Source organism: Hyla sarda, chromosome 1 (genome assembly GCF_029499605.1).
Source record: "Hyla sarda isolate aHylSar1 chromosome 1, aHylSar1.hap1, whole genome shotgun sequence".
Classification (NCBI taxonomy): domain Eukaryota; kingdom Metazoa; phylum Chordata; class Amphibia; order Anura; family Hylidae; genus Hyla; species Hyla sarda.
This window is the reverse complement of record NC_079189.1, coordinates 494,663,470-494,678,157: the sequence shown is the minus strand read 5'-3', so window position 1 is coordinate 494,678,157 and position 14,688 is coordinate 494,663,470. Positions and strand designations below refer to the sequence as shown.

The following is a 14,688-nucleotide window of genomic DNA, read 5'->3' as shown; positions in this document are numbered from 1 at the left end:
ATGCTGTTACTTGTGGGTTTTTTTCTAGGACCTTTTCTCCGGCGGAGAGGAACTACTCCATCGGGGATCGAGAGCTACTGGCCATTAAATTAGCACTTGAGGAATGGAGGCATCTGCTGGAGGGATCAAAATTTCCAGTTATTATTTACACCGATCACAAGAATCTCTCCTATCTCCAGTCTGCCCAACGGCTGAATCCTCGCCAGGCCAGGTGGTCTCTGTTCTTTGCCCGGTTTAATTTTGAAATTCACTTTCGCCCTGCCGATAAGAACATTAGGGCCGATGCTCTCTCTCGTTCCTCGGACGCCTCGGAAGTAGAGCTCTCTCCGCAACACATCATTCCTCCTGACTGCCTGATCTCCACTTCTCCAGCCTCCATCAGGCAAACTCCTCCAGGGAAGACCTTCGTCTCTCCACGCCAACGCCTCGGAATCCTCAAATGGGGTCACTCCTCCCATCTCGCAGGCCATGCGGGCATCAAGAAATCCGTGCAACTCATCTCTCGTTTCTATTGGTGGCCGACTCTGGAGACGGATGTTGTTGATTTTGTGCGAGCCTGCACTGTCTGTGCCCGGGATAAGACTCCTCGCCAGAAGCCCGCTGGTCTTCTTCATCCTCTGCCTGTCCCCGAACAGCCTTGGTCTCTGATTGGTATGGACTTTATTACAGACTTACCCCCATCCCGTGGCAACACTGTTGTTTGGGTGGTCGTTGATCGATTTTCCAAGATGGCACATTTTATTCCTCTTCCTGGTCTTCCTTCAGCGCCTCAGTTGGCAAAACAATTTTTTGTACACATTTTTCTTCTTCACGGGTTGCCCACGCAGATCGTCTCGGATAGAGGCGTCCAATTCGTGTCAAAATTCTGGAGGGCTCTCTGTAAACAACTCAAGATTAAATTAAACTTTTCTTCTGCTTATCATCCTCAGTCCAATGGGCAAGTAGAAAGAGTTAACCAGGTCCTGGGTGATTATTTACGGCATTTTGTTTCCTCCCGCCAGGATGACTGGGCAGATCTTCTACCATGGGCCGAATTCTCGTATAACTTCAGAGTCTCTGAGTCTTCTTCCAAATCCCCATTTTTCGTGGTGTACGGCCGTCACCCTCTTCCCCCCCTCCCTACTCCCTTGCCCTCTGGTTTGCCCGCTGTGGATGAAATAACTCGTGATCTTTCCACCATATGGAAAGAGACCCAAAATTCTCTCTTACAGGCTTCATCACGCATGAAGAAGTTTGCTGATAAGAAAAGAAGTGCTCCCCCCATTTTTTCTCCCGGAGACAAGGTATGGCTCTCCGCTAAATATGTCCGCTTCCGTGTTCCCAGCTACAAATTGGGACCACGCTATCTTGGTCCTTTCAAAATTTTGTGCCAGATTAATCCTGTCTCTTACAAACTTCTTCTTCCTCCTTCTCTTCGTATTCCTAATGCCTTTCACGTTTCTCTTCTTAAACCACTCATCATCAACCGTTTCTCTCCCAAACTTGTTTCTCTCACTCCTGTTTCCGGCTCCTCGGACATCTTCTCCGTAAAGGAGATACTGGCCTCCAAGAAGGTCAGAGGGAAAACCTTTTTTTTGGTCGATTGGGAGGGCTGTGGTCCTGAAGAGAGATCCTGGGAACCTGAGGACAATATCCTAGACAAAAGTCTGGTCCTCAGGTTCTCAGGCTCCAAGAAGAGGGGGAGACCCAAGGGGGGGGGTACTGTTACGCCGAGCGCTCCGGGTCCCCGCTCCTCCGCGGAGCGCTCGCTACACTCTCGCTATTGCAGCTCGCGATGCGCACCCCGGCTCCCGTACCTGACTCGCTCTCCGTCGGCCCTGTCCCGGCGCGCACGGCCCCGCTCCCTAGGGCGCGCGCGCGCCGGGTCTCTGCGATTTAAAGGGCCACTGCGCCGCTGATTGGCGCAGTGGTTCTAATTAGTGTGTTCACCTGTGCACTCCCTATGTATACCTCACTTCCCCTGCACTCCCTCGCCGGATCTTGTTGCCATTGTGCCAGTGAAAGCGTTCCCTTGTGTGTTCTTAGCCTGTGTTCCAGACCTCCTGCCGTTGCCCCTGACTACGATCCTTGCTGCCTGCCCCGACCTTCTGCTACGTCCGACCTTGCTTCTGTCTTCTCCCTTGTACCGCGCCTATCTTCAGCAGTCAGAGAGGTTGAGCCGTTGCTAGTGGATATGACCTGGTCACTACCGCCGCAGCAAGACCATCCCGCTTTGCGGCGGGCTCTGGTGAACACCAGTAGTGACTTAGAACCGGTCCACTAGCACGGTCCACGCCAATCCCTCTCTGGCACAGAGGATCCACCTCCTGCCAGCCGGCATCGTGACAATTCCCTTACGTCCTAACCAGTAGCACAGATGGGGTATTCTAACCCCCGCAAACTGGTAGGACAGATGGAATTTTTATTGATTAATAAACTAATTAGCAAACCACACCCACAATACCCTGTATAAAGGAGGGGTCACCCTCTGTCCCCTTGTGTTTTTTTCTGTCCTCCCGGACAGTGGGACAGATGGTTACCCTCCGTGCTTAGGAGGTGTTCTCTCTTTTTTCACTGCCAGTTACTGGCTCCCCTTGAACAGCCTTCTGCGGCTGTAGGGAAAAATCTATAGTTAGCTCTGCTCACCTTCGGGCAGGCTCTCTCCTTGGCTATCCCTCTGATGCCGACCTGGCTCTGAGGTTTCCGCCCACCGGCCCGGCTCTTTCTTCCTCTCTATGTGCGGCTAAGCCCCGCATCTCGGGCCGGCGGAAGTGACGTCAGTGGCGTCTTACGTCACTTCCCCTCCTTTCAAAAAAAAAAAAAAGGGCAAAAGAGAAAAGAACAACTCTATGTAGATATCGTTTCCCCAGGCGGGGGGATCTCTCTCTCCCAGACACTTTTTAGATAATTACATTTAGATATAAATTTTTTTATTAGAATAAATTATTTTCAGGTTGCTCCGCCCTAGTGGGCGGAGCTTCCTCTAGGTGCCAATTTTGAAGGGTATTTAATCCCTTCCAGAGTGCAGCTCAGTCTCCTTGAGCTCAGATGCATTGGCTTGTCCACGTATCTGTCTTTTGAGATTGTGATCTTAGGCCTGTACTGTCCTTGTGGAAAGTACTGTGACTTATTTTTCACTCGCGCTTTGGCTGCTTTTCGGTAGTCTTCTTTGCTTTAGATTTTATGAGTATTTTTTTCTCTGAGCTTGCTTAATAATATTATCAATATCTTCCTCAGATTATGTCTACGGAAGGCTCCGCTGACCGTGAAGGTCCTGGGAAAAGGACCTCCAAGCGGAAACACCCCGCTTGTCATGATTGTAGTGTTCCGCTAGAAGATTCTTATGAATTTTCTAGATGTCCACCTTGTAGGGCCAAGACTCTACCCTCCCATCTGGCGGAACCTACTGTGCAAGATATGTATGTGTGGGTTTCCACGAATATGTCTGCTATGCATGCATCCATTGAGGAATTAAAGCAAGCTGTTGCTCAGAAACGTCCCAGACCGGCCTCTCCCCCTAGAATGGATGTATCTATGGGACCGGATAAAGAAGATCCTACATCATCCTCTTCCGATGAGGAAGAGACCATCTCTTATTTTTTTCCGCTGGAAAAAACCCAGCGACTTTTGAGATCCATCAGGTCGGGGGACCAGGATGTTGATCCCGGGGAAGCTTCCTCCTCCGCCTCTAAGGGGCCTAGGGCCTTTAAAGCGGACGAGACCCTATTGTCTGTACTTAAGACAGAATGGAAAAAGCCTGAAAAAGGCCCAGTCTTGTCCAAACGTTTCAAGACCATGTTTCCCATTAGGGAAGATCAGCTGGCTTCATGGGGCCCTGTTCCCAAAGTGGACATAGCGGTTGCTAAAATGTCCAAGAGAACCTTGGTTCCTTCAGAGGATGGGTCTTCCCTCCAGGATCCAATGGACAGAAAAGCTGATTGCGCTTTTAGGCGCTCTTACTCGACAGCAGCTGCTTCAGCTTCAGTCTCTATTGCCAGTTCAGAAGTGGCAAACTTCCTGAAGACTCGCCTCTCCTCCATTCAGGCGGATTTAGACCAGGGGGTCCCTAGAGACGAAATTTTGTCCTCCTTCAAAACGGCCAATCTGGCTATGGATTTTCTTTGCGATGCTGCTATCCAGCAGCTAAAACTGGCTTCTAAGACTATGGCCTTGTCTTCCGCCGGACGACGTCCTCTCTGGTTAAAGCCGTGGAAGGCTGACAACTCCTCCAAGCATACTCTTTGTAGTATGCCCTATGAACCCGGCATTTTGTTTGGTAAAGAGTTGGACCGCATAATGGAGGGCCTGTCTCACTTAAAGGGAAAGTCCCTTCCTCAGCAGTCCTTTCGCGGTCGGGGCAGGCGTTTTGGGGACAGATCAGCTGCCCAACCTAGACCCCAGAAGGAGTGGTCCTCGCCCTCTCCAAGCAGAGGTTCTTGCCTGAACAGGTGTCACTCCCTGTCTTGCGCAACCCGTTCTTCTCTGAGGTGGTGGTCTCACCTAGAGGACGGCCGGTCCCTGATCCAACCCTCTTGGATCATACTTACTACCGACGCATCCCTTGTGGGTTGGGGAGCGCATCTTCAGGATCTGACAGTGCAAGGTGCTTGGTCTCCTCAGGACAAACTATTAACCTCCAATCTCCTGGAGATTCGTGCAATCAGGCTAGCATTGCTGCACTTTGCTTCTGTCCTCCAAGGGAAAGCTGTCAAGATCCAATCCGACAGCATGACGGCTGTGATGTACATCAACAAGCAGGGAGGCACTCGGTCACAAAACCTCCTCAGAGAGGTGGGTCTGATCTTGGATTGGGCAGAAAGGAACCTCACCCACCTGTCCGCGGTTCATATTCGAGGATCCCTCAATATGATAGCCGACCGCCTGAGCAGAGGACTCCTAACCGCAGAATGGTCTCTCCACCCAGTCATATTCAGAGAGATAACGCTCAGGTGGGGTGTGCCAGAGATAGACCTCATGGCAACGAGGTTCAACTCCAAGTTGGAGAGGTTCTGTTCCCTTTACAGGGAAGACAACCCGGTGGCAATAGATGCTTTCTCAATCCCGTGGAGGTTCAGGCTGGCCTACATCTACCCTCCAATTTCCTTGATCCCAAGGGTATTGATGAAGATCAGGCAAGACCAAGCATCCGTCATAGCCATAATCCCATTTTGGCCCAAGAGAGCTTGGTTCACCCAACTCTTTCAGATGAGTCGGGGACAATATTGGAGGCTTCCCCCAGAGCAAGCATTAGTGTCGGGGGACACGCACAGCTGCTCGAATCTTCAGATGTTCAACCTGACAGCCTGGAGGTTGATCAGTCCCTTCCACATTTAGAAGGGCTTTCCAGTGCGGTCTTGAAAACACTCTCACACTCCAGAGCGGAGTCAACCAATAAAACATACAAAAGAATCTGGACAATTTTCCAATCTTGGTGCTCCAAGAAGCAAGTTGGAAAAGATATAGCTGCTTCTACCATTCTCAGCTTTCTCCAAGATGGACTAGACAAGAATTTGTCTCCTTCTACTCTCAAGGTCCAAGTTTTGGCCATTTCTGCTTACATTAATAAGCCTTTATCTCAAGACCCACTGATCAAAACATTCTTGAGAGGGGCCTCAAGGTTGAAACCTACAATTATACAACCAGTTCCCACTTGGGATTTATCAGTCGTACTCAAGGGACTGTCATCTCCTCCCTTTGAGCCTATGGAGGACGTGGACATGAGGTTTGTTACCATTAAAACAACATTTTTACTGGCTATAACATCTGCCAAGAGAATTGGTGAATTACAAGCGCTCTCTGCGTTTGAACCCTATACAAAATTCTTGCCAGATAGGGTACTATTGAGATTTATTCCATCCTTTATCCCTAAAGTACCATCTTTCCAGAACATAAATCAAATAATTTCTCTTCCAGTCCTAGCTCCACGTCCATCCACTGACGAAGAAAGAGGCCTGCCTTGCCTCGATATTTCGAGATGTCTCCGGATCTACTTAGAAAGATCTAAGCTGTTTAGGAAGGATGAAAATCTTCTAATCCTTTTTGCAGGGGCCCGGAAGGGTCACAAAGCCTCTAAACCTTCCATCAGTAGATGGGTAAAAAATGCCATTTGTGAAGCAATGGTATCTCAGAACATGGAGCCTCCTGAGTTCGTAAGAGCTCATTCTACCAGGTCTGTATCTACTTCCTTAGCGGAAAGGAATTTAGTTCCCTTGGAACACATATGCAAGGCTGCATCCTGGAGTTCACTCTCCACCTTTATCACCCACTACAGGCTTGATAGTAGAGTTGCCGATTACTCTTCCTTTGGACGGTCAGTATTATCTGCCGCCAGGCATGAGAGCCCTCCCTCATAGGGTATTCTGCTTGCCATATCCCCATCTGTGCTACTGGTTAGGACGTAAGGGAATCGTTAATTTCTAACGATAATTTGTTTTCCCTTAGTCCTAACAGTAGCACAACTTTCCCTCCCTAGTATTATTATTATTATTATTTTCATTAGGTCTTAGTTCTTCTTGTTACAACACAAGGGGACAGAGGGTGACCCCTCCTTTATACAGGGTATTGTGGGTGTGGTTTGCTAATTAGTTTATTAATCAATAAAAATTCCATCTGTATAACCAGTTCGCGGGGGGTAGAATACCCCATCTGTGCTACTGTTAGGACTAAGGGAAAACAAATTATCGTTAGAAATTAACGATTATCAGTTCCACCTTGTCTTTGTGCAATGCCTTCACTAAGACTAGCACCCACCCTCCTGGAAGACAAACGCCACATGATTTCTGTCTTGTCTGGCTTTACAGCTATGCCACACCTCCCCTCCCTGTGTGAGGATCTGGCCAGGAGAGAAGCAGCCCAGCATCTCCTCAGCACCTGCTCTTTTCCTGCTGTAGATCTAATCACTGCTGCCATTCAGAGCATAGCATGATTTATTGTTGGGGGGGAAATATAGTTTGAAAGAAAAGACATGAACAGTCTGTGCTACTCACTGTGTTTACAACAACAGCATGCACACAGATAAGAAAGAAAAAAAGCAATTGGCTGGCGGCCATCACACAGAGTCGCACTGACTGCTGAGAGTTGTAGTCTGGGTTGCAAGCAAGGAAAAAGAATATTCAGGAGACAACAAAGGCCACAGGAGCTGTCAAAATCACATGGATAACTACAGGGGACACAGAACAGGTATTGTAGTGGCTTTGGGGCATTTTTATTTTTCTTAACTTCATCAGAGCACCCCTTTAACCTGTTAAGGACCAAGGATGTACCGGTACGTCCTGAGTCCTTTCCCTTTCTATAATGTGGGCCACGGCGTGGCCACGCGTCATAGCGTGTCGAGCCCGGCCTCTAACAACAGCCAGGACCCGTGGCTAATAGCGCACGGCATTGATCGCGGTGCCGCGCGCTATTAACCGTTTAGACGCGGTGTTCAAAGTTGAACGCTGCGTCTAAAGTGAAAGTAAAACGTTGCCGATTAGCTCAGGGGGCTGTTCGGGATGACTGCTGTGAAATTGCGGCATCCTGAACAGCTGTGACATAGCAGCCCTTACCTTGCCTCCTGGTGTCCGATGACCGAATGACTGTTCAGTGCCTGAGATCCAGGCATTAGCAGTCAAGCAGCAGAATCATTGATCAATGGTTTCCTATGAGATCAATGTAAAAGATCAGTGTGTGCAGTGTTATAGTCCCCTATGGGAGCTATAACATAGCAAAAAAAAAGTGGGAAAAAAGAGTTAATAAATATCATTTAACCCCTTACCTTAAAGTTTGAATCACTTTTCCCATTTAAAAAAAAGTGTAAATAAAAATAAACATATGTGGTATCGCCGCGTGCGTAAATGTCCGAATTATAAAAATATATTGTTAATTAAACTGCTCGGTCAATGGCGTATGCACGAAAAATTTCCAAAGTCCAAAATAGTGTATTTTTTGGTCACGTTTTATATCATGAAAAAATGAATAAAAAGCGATCAAAAAGTCTGATCAATACGACAATGGTACCACTATAAACTTCAGATCACGGCGCAAAAAACACAGCCCCATACGCGGAAAAATAAAAAAGGTATAGGGGTCAGAAGATGACAATTTTAAACGTATACATTTTCCTGCATGCAGTTATGATTTTTTTCTGAAGTACGACAAAATCAAACCTATATAAGTAGGGTATCATTTTAATTGTATGAACCTACAGAATAAAGATAAGGTGTCATTTTTACAAAAAAATTTACTGCATAGAAACAGAAGCCCCCAAAATTTACAAAATGGTGTTTTTTCTTCAATTTTGTCGCACAATGATTTTTTTTCCCTTTTCCTCATAGATTTTTGGGTAAAATGACTGATGTCATTACAAAGAAGAATTGGTGGCGCAAAAAATAAGCCATCATTTGGATTTTTAGGTGCAAAATCGAAAGAGTTATGATTTTTTAAAAGTAAGGAGGAAAAAATAAAAGTGCAAAAAACGGAAAAACCCCGGGTCCTTAAGGGGTTAAAAGGAGTTATAAGGGAGAAATACAGCATCGCTAAATCTGAAAAAGTGCGGATATCCACTGCAGCCTGGTTTCAAAAGGTAGAGCAATAATAATTATAAACACTGACGTAGAGCTGGGCGGTATGACCAAATATGTATCTCACGGTATTTTTGTAACTTATGGCGGTTCCACGGTATATAACGGTATTTCTTTCACTCTCTCCCCCCCCCCCCAAATCATGTTACCCGCCAGCGCTGTTCTGCTCCCCCCCAATTAATTATGAGCCCAGCAGGGTACTACTCACATATGTCACCCGCAAGCACTGCCCTCCTCCTCTTTGTTGGGGACCGCCGATGTGACCGGCGATGGAACTCTATACTGTACTACAACTCCTATACTGTACTACTGTCCGGGCATGCTGGGAGTTGTAGTTTTACAACAGCTGGAGGTCCGCAGGTTTGAGACCACTGCTGTACGTTGTATCCCTATGCCCGGGCTGCAAAAGATAAAGAAAATAAACTTTAACTCACCTACATCGGCCTTACGCTGGGGACGGGAACGTCGGACAGTCGTCAGCCTATCACCAGCCGCAGAGATGTCCCGCCCCGACCAGTGATAGGCTGAGCCCACTGTCATGTAAGAAGTCGGCCAGAGCTGCTTACATGACAGTGGGCTCAGCCTATCACTGGCCGGGGCGGGACATCGCTCCGGCCGGTGATAGGCTGACGGCTGTCCGACGTTCCAGTCCCCAGGAAGAGCGTAAGGCCGACGTAGGTAAGTTAAAGTTTATTTTCTTTATCTTTTGCAGCCCGGGCATAGGGATACAACGTACAGCAGTGGTCTCAAACCTGTGGACCAGCCGTTGGCATCCTGGGAGTTGTTATTTTGCAACATCTGGAGGTCCGCAGGTTGGAGACCACAGGCGTACAATATAGAGTTCCAGCGCCAGTTGCCCCCAACAAAGAGGAGGAGGGCAGTGTTTGCGGGTTACATATGTGAGTAATACCCCGCTTGGCTGATCATTAATTGGGGGGGAGCAGAACAGCGCTAGCGGGTCACATGATTTGGGGGGGGGGAGCAGAACAGCGCTCGTGGGTCACATAGGATTAATTCCCTGATGTGGGGACAGCGCTGCGCTGGGCTGATAATTCATTCCCAAGGGGGAGGGACCCAACCGGTATTGCGGAATGAATATCGTGCAGCCCAAAAATTTCGGTATTCGGTATGAACCGGTATACCGCCCAGCCCTACACTGACGCAAAAGGATACTACACAACAGAATTAAGTAGTGGGTATATAGGTACAAAAAATATTGTTAATGAATAGAGTGAGTGCACCCATACATGATACTATCAAATACATAATTGCCTGGGGAACCACAATACATTTGTAATATAAATTACCCACCAATGGGTTAATATAGTGAGAAACCACCAATCACATTTATGCATACAATGAATGGAAAATGTACCAGTCCATGGTCTCTGTGTATACAGCAACATTCTCCACCATTCCCTAAAACAAGTATGGAGTGTGGTAGTTGTTTGCCTGTGACACCTTTATACACATAAGACCAGCGTATGAATACATTTTCAAGGTAACATATTGGTATAATCAGTAATAGCACTTATTGCTTATTTAGAGCATGCATATTTGGGCTGAGGACACAACTGCCATGGATGGTGAACGTTGTGGAATACGCAGAGACCATAGACTGGTACCATTTTCTGTTCATTGTATGCATATTTGTGATTCATGGTCATACAGTATCCCGCTATATTAACCCATTTGTGGGTTATTTATATTACAGTATATTGTGGTACTTCAGACAATGCTGTATTTGATAGTATCGGTTCTTATCTGTGCACATACTCTATTCATTATCAAGATCTTTTGTACCTATCTACTTTATACCCAGTGGGTCCCAATTACTTTCAACAACTGGGACCCACGGTTAATGCTGGACATCGGCAATCGTGCTGATGTCCGCCATTAACCTGTTAGACTCTGTGACCAAAGTTTTTTACTTCACTCTATTCTTTACTTTCATTTTATTCCCGGCTGGTTGAATGGGCTGATCCGGACCACCACGACAAAATCACAGGGTCTCGATCCGGGAGGATGTCGGGAGGGCCCTTACTTGGTGCTCCAATTCTACAGGAAGCCAAAGCAGCCTGAAGCAATGGAGAGTTGACAACACTGATCAATGTGTAAACATAAAAAAATACCTGAAAGTCCAGAAATGCGTATCTTTAGTCACTTCATAAACTAGAAAAAAATGTATTGAATGTGGTGAAAAAGTTCCTGCAAAACAAAAATGGTACTGTTATAAACTACAGAACATGGCTCAAAAAATTAGCACTCATACATCTCCGTGTATGGAAAAATGTAAAAAAAAAAAAAGGACAGTTTAAAGCATACTCATTTTCATACAAAAAGTTATAGTTTTTTTTTTTAAAGTAATAAAATAAAACAAAACCTATATACATTTGGTATCTTTTTCATCATATGGACCTAAAAAAATAAAGATAACGTGTAATTTTTACCGTAAAAGTGCACTGCATAGAAATGGATTTGGCTAAATGTTTTTTCAGTTTTGCTCCACAAATAATTAATTTTTTGTTTCACCTTAGATTTTGTAGTAAAATAAGTGATGACATTGCAAATTACGATTGGCGACGCAAAAAACAAGCCCTCATATGGGTCTGTAGGTGGAAAATTTAAAGCATTATGTATTAATGCAAAAATTAAAAATCGCTGAGTCCTTAAGGGGATATGCCCCCTTCTTATTTTTTTTGTGTAGTATTTTTATGTGCCAGTGTTTATCATTATTATTATTATTGATTAACCAACTGGGGACATCGGGCGTACCCTTGTCCCCTGGGACTTAGTGCCTTAGAGCTTTAAGTGACTTTGAAGTGAGCGCAGGAGCTGCGATCTCTTCAGAGAAGTGTCGGCTACCATTAACCCCTTAAGGACCCGGGGTTTTTTCCGTTTTTTGCATTTTCGTTTTTTCCTCCTTACCTTTAAAAAATTAGAACTCTTTCAATCTTTCACGTAAAAATCCATATGATGGCTTATTTTTTGCACCACCAATTCTACTTTGTATTGACGTCAGTCATTTTACTCAAAAATCTATGGCGAAACAGAAAAAAAAATGAATGTGAGACAAAATTTAAAAGAAAAACTCAATTTTGTAACTTTTAGGGGCTTCCGTTTCTGCACAGTACATTTTTCGGTAAAAATTACACCTTCTTTTTATTCTGTAGGCCCATACAGTTAAAATGATACCCTACTTATATAGGTTTGATTTTGTCGTATTTCTGCCAAAAATCAAAACTACATGCATACATGTATACGTTTAAAATTGTCATCTTCTGACCCCTATAACTTTTTTATTTTTCCGCGTATGGGGCGGTATGAGGGCTCATTTTTTGCGCCGTGATCTGAAGATTTTAGCGGTACCATTTTTGCATTGATAGGACTTATTGATTTTTTCATGATATAAAAAGTGACCAAAAATGCACTATTTTGGACTTTGGAATTTTTTTGCGCGCACGCCATTGATCGTGCGGTTTAATTAACGATATATTTTTATAATTCTGACATTTCCGCACGCGGCGATACCACATATGTTTATTTTTATTTACACTGATTTTTTTTTTATGGGAAAAGGGGGGTGATTCAAACTTTTAATAGGGGAGGGGTTAAATAATCTTTATTCACTTTTTTTTTCACTTTTTTTTTGCAGTGTTATAGCTCCCATAGGGACCTATAACACTGCACACACTGATCTTTCACATTGATCACTGGTTTCTCATAAGAAACCAGTGATCGATGATTCAGCGAGGAGGCAGATAGGGACCCTCCAGCTGTCCTGTAAGCTGTTCGGGATGCCGCGATTTCACCGCGGCTATCCCGAACAGCTCCCTGAGCTAACCGGTATGGTTTCACTTTCATTTTAGACACGGCGTTCAACTTTGAACGCCGCGTCTAAAGGGTTAATAGCGCGCGGCAGCGCGATCAATGCCGCGCCCTATTAGCCACGGGTCCCGACCCGCTATGACGCGGAGCCACGCCGTGGCCCCGCGTTATAGATCGGGAGCGGACTCAGGGCGTACAGGTACACCCTGGGTCCTTAACAGGTTAATAGTTAGACACTCACTACAAATGACAGGCCGCCGCCCATTCCGCCGCTGCCCATCATCAACCCTTTAACCACCATTATCATTTGCCGATCACTGAGTATAAAATGAAAGTAAAGCTACCTACCGCCGATCACTGATGCAGCCTGGCTTAGTTAGGCAATATCAGTGGATTGCTGATAACACCATGTAATGCTACACCATAGGCATAGCATTATCCAGTGAATGCAATCTAATGTTTGCATATAAAAAGTGTAAATGTGTAAAATAATAAAGTCTTTAAAATATATAAAACCCCCTACCCTAATAAAAAATAAAATCACCCTTATTTTCTCATTTAAAAAAAAAAAGAAAAATTTACATATTTGGTATTGCCGCTTGTGTGTAAATGTCCAAACTATTAAAATAAAATATTTATGATCCCGCACAATAAACAGTGATTTTAATCATATATTAGAAAATAAAATAATAAAAAGCGATAAAAAAAGTCACTTTAAAACAAAAAAAGGATACAGATAAAAACTACAGGTCATGACGCAAAAAATTATATAAAAGTTATAGGGGTAGGAAAAGGACAATTTTATGCATATACATTTTTAAAAAACTGCATTTTTTTAAGGTAGTACAATAATTAAAAAAATATATATATAAATTGGGTACCATTTTAATACCATAAAGTGCACTGCGTAAAAACCAAACAACCCACTTGCACTCCCTATGTGATTTTATGGATTACCAATAAAGAAGTTTAATATTTTTATACACCGGAGTGCTGGACTATCTTGAGAGATTTTCCCATTGTTCCTCAGTTTATGCCTTTACTGCATATGGCTAAGTGCCTGCCCGTGCACCTGGAGATCAGTCCGCTGGATACTTCTATCTGGAGACGTGGGGAGCTGTATTTATCTTTTTCTACTCTTGCGGTCAGTGTCTTTATCCACTTTCTTATTGTCTGGTAATGTACAATTGTTTTCTTACTTGTTATTTCATGTTTGTTGCCTCATTTAATTTAATTTGGCCATGTTCACATGGCAGAAAAATTCCGTCTGGACATTCTGCTGCAGCAGAGCACCATTGATTTCAATGGGATTCTGCTGCACTGTGTACACAACAGAATTTCTACGCCAGATGTTTCTGCTGCTGAAATTCTGATCCCAGCGTCTGCAGAAAGAATAGACAAGTATATTCTTTCTACGGATTCTGCAAGGATCTACATTGCTGTCTTCAAGACAGATAGGTTAGTGTGGATAACAGTATACTCTAAATAGGGGGGGGGGATGCTCCACAAAACATATTTATCAAATATGTGGGTGTCTTTGTATCTGGAAGGGGCATCATAGGCACATAAAAAAGGTGCCCAATATACCTGAGACATACAGAAAAATATCCTGCCTGACTCCATATTGATAATGCACTTCAGCAGTATAATACCATAACCAAAGTGAAACAATAGCACTGCTTTAAAAGTCACCATATAAAAAAATAAATACATATTGGTGAAATTAATACATATTGTCTACATAAAGCAGGGGCATGTATCAGGAATTGCATCTGGTTACATAGAGGGGATGGTTGTTGGAGCCATCTGGCAATAAATGCAGGTATACTCCAGAGAGCCATACTCAATAAACACTGTCTCCACCCTGCAAGGACCAAAATCTCTATTGTTACTTTATAGAGGAGAGAGAGGGAAGAGGATCCACAGGTATGTCAACATCTACTGATCTGTTGTATTGTGACAAACAAAATATGCATATTATAAAAGGCTTCTAATACATTGATAGATAGATATAGCGTTTAATTAAATAAATAGACAGACGCCAGGTGTGTCACTATTTTTCAGCCTCTTATTGTGATGTCCTTTGACTTCCATACCCCAACCCTCGTTTTGTAGCCATCCATAATTCCCTTATTTGTCACAATGCTATTGTGTATTAAGTCCTGTCAACAAAGCTTATTGAATTTGAGTTTAAGACAGATTAGAGTTACTGTAGAAAGATAGAAAGGTAGAAGATAGATAGAAAGATAGATAGATATGAGATAGATGATATATATATATATATATATATATATATATATATAGATAGATATGAGATAGATGA

The 14,688-nt window shown here is 44.2% G+C and overlaps 1 protein-coding gene across 9 annotated transcripts in view; it reads left to right on the top strand.

Annotated features, from left to right (window-relative positions):
• The window catches only part of ARL14EPL (ADP ribosylation factor like GTPase 14 effector protein like), a 65,118-nt gene that overhangs the window by 13,862 nt on the left and 36,568 nt on the right, over positions 1-14,688 (top strand). For 3 of the 9 annotated variants that reach the window (XM_056537413.1, XM_056537415.1, XM_056537412.1), the window contains exon 2: positions 13,396-13,509. The exons of 1 other annotated variant lie outside the window; for it this stretch is intronic. In XM_056537413.1, the coding sequence (XP_056393388.1) occupies positions 13,396-13,509 (114 nt within the window). Of the gene's footprint in view, positions 1-7,016; positions 7,159-10,512; positions 10,676-10,738; positions 10,762-13,395; positions 13,510-14,688 lie in introns of those variants that run through there. 5 more of the 9 variants (XM_056537419.1, XM_056537416.1, XM_056537418.1 and 2 more) reach the window with 5 other exon arrangements.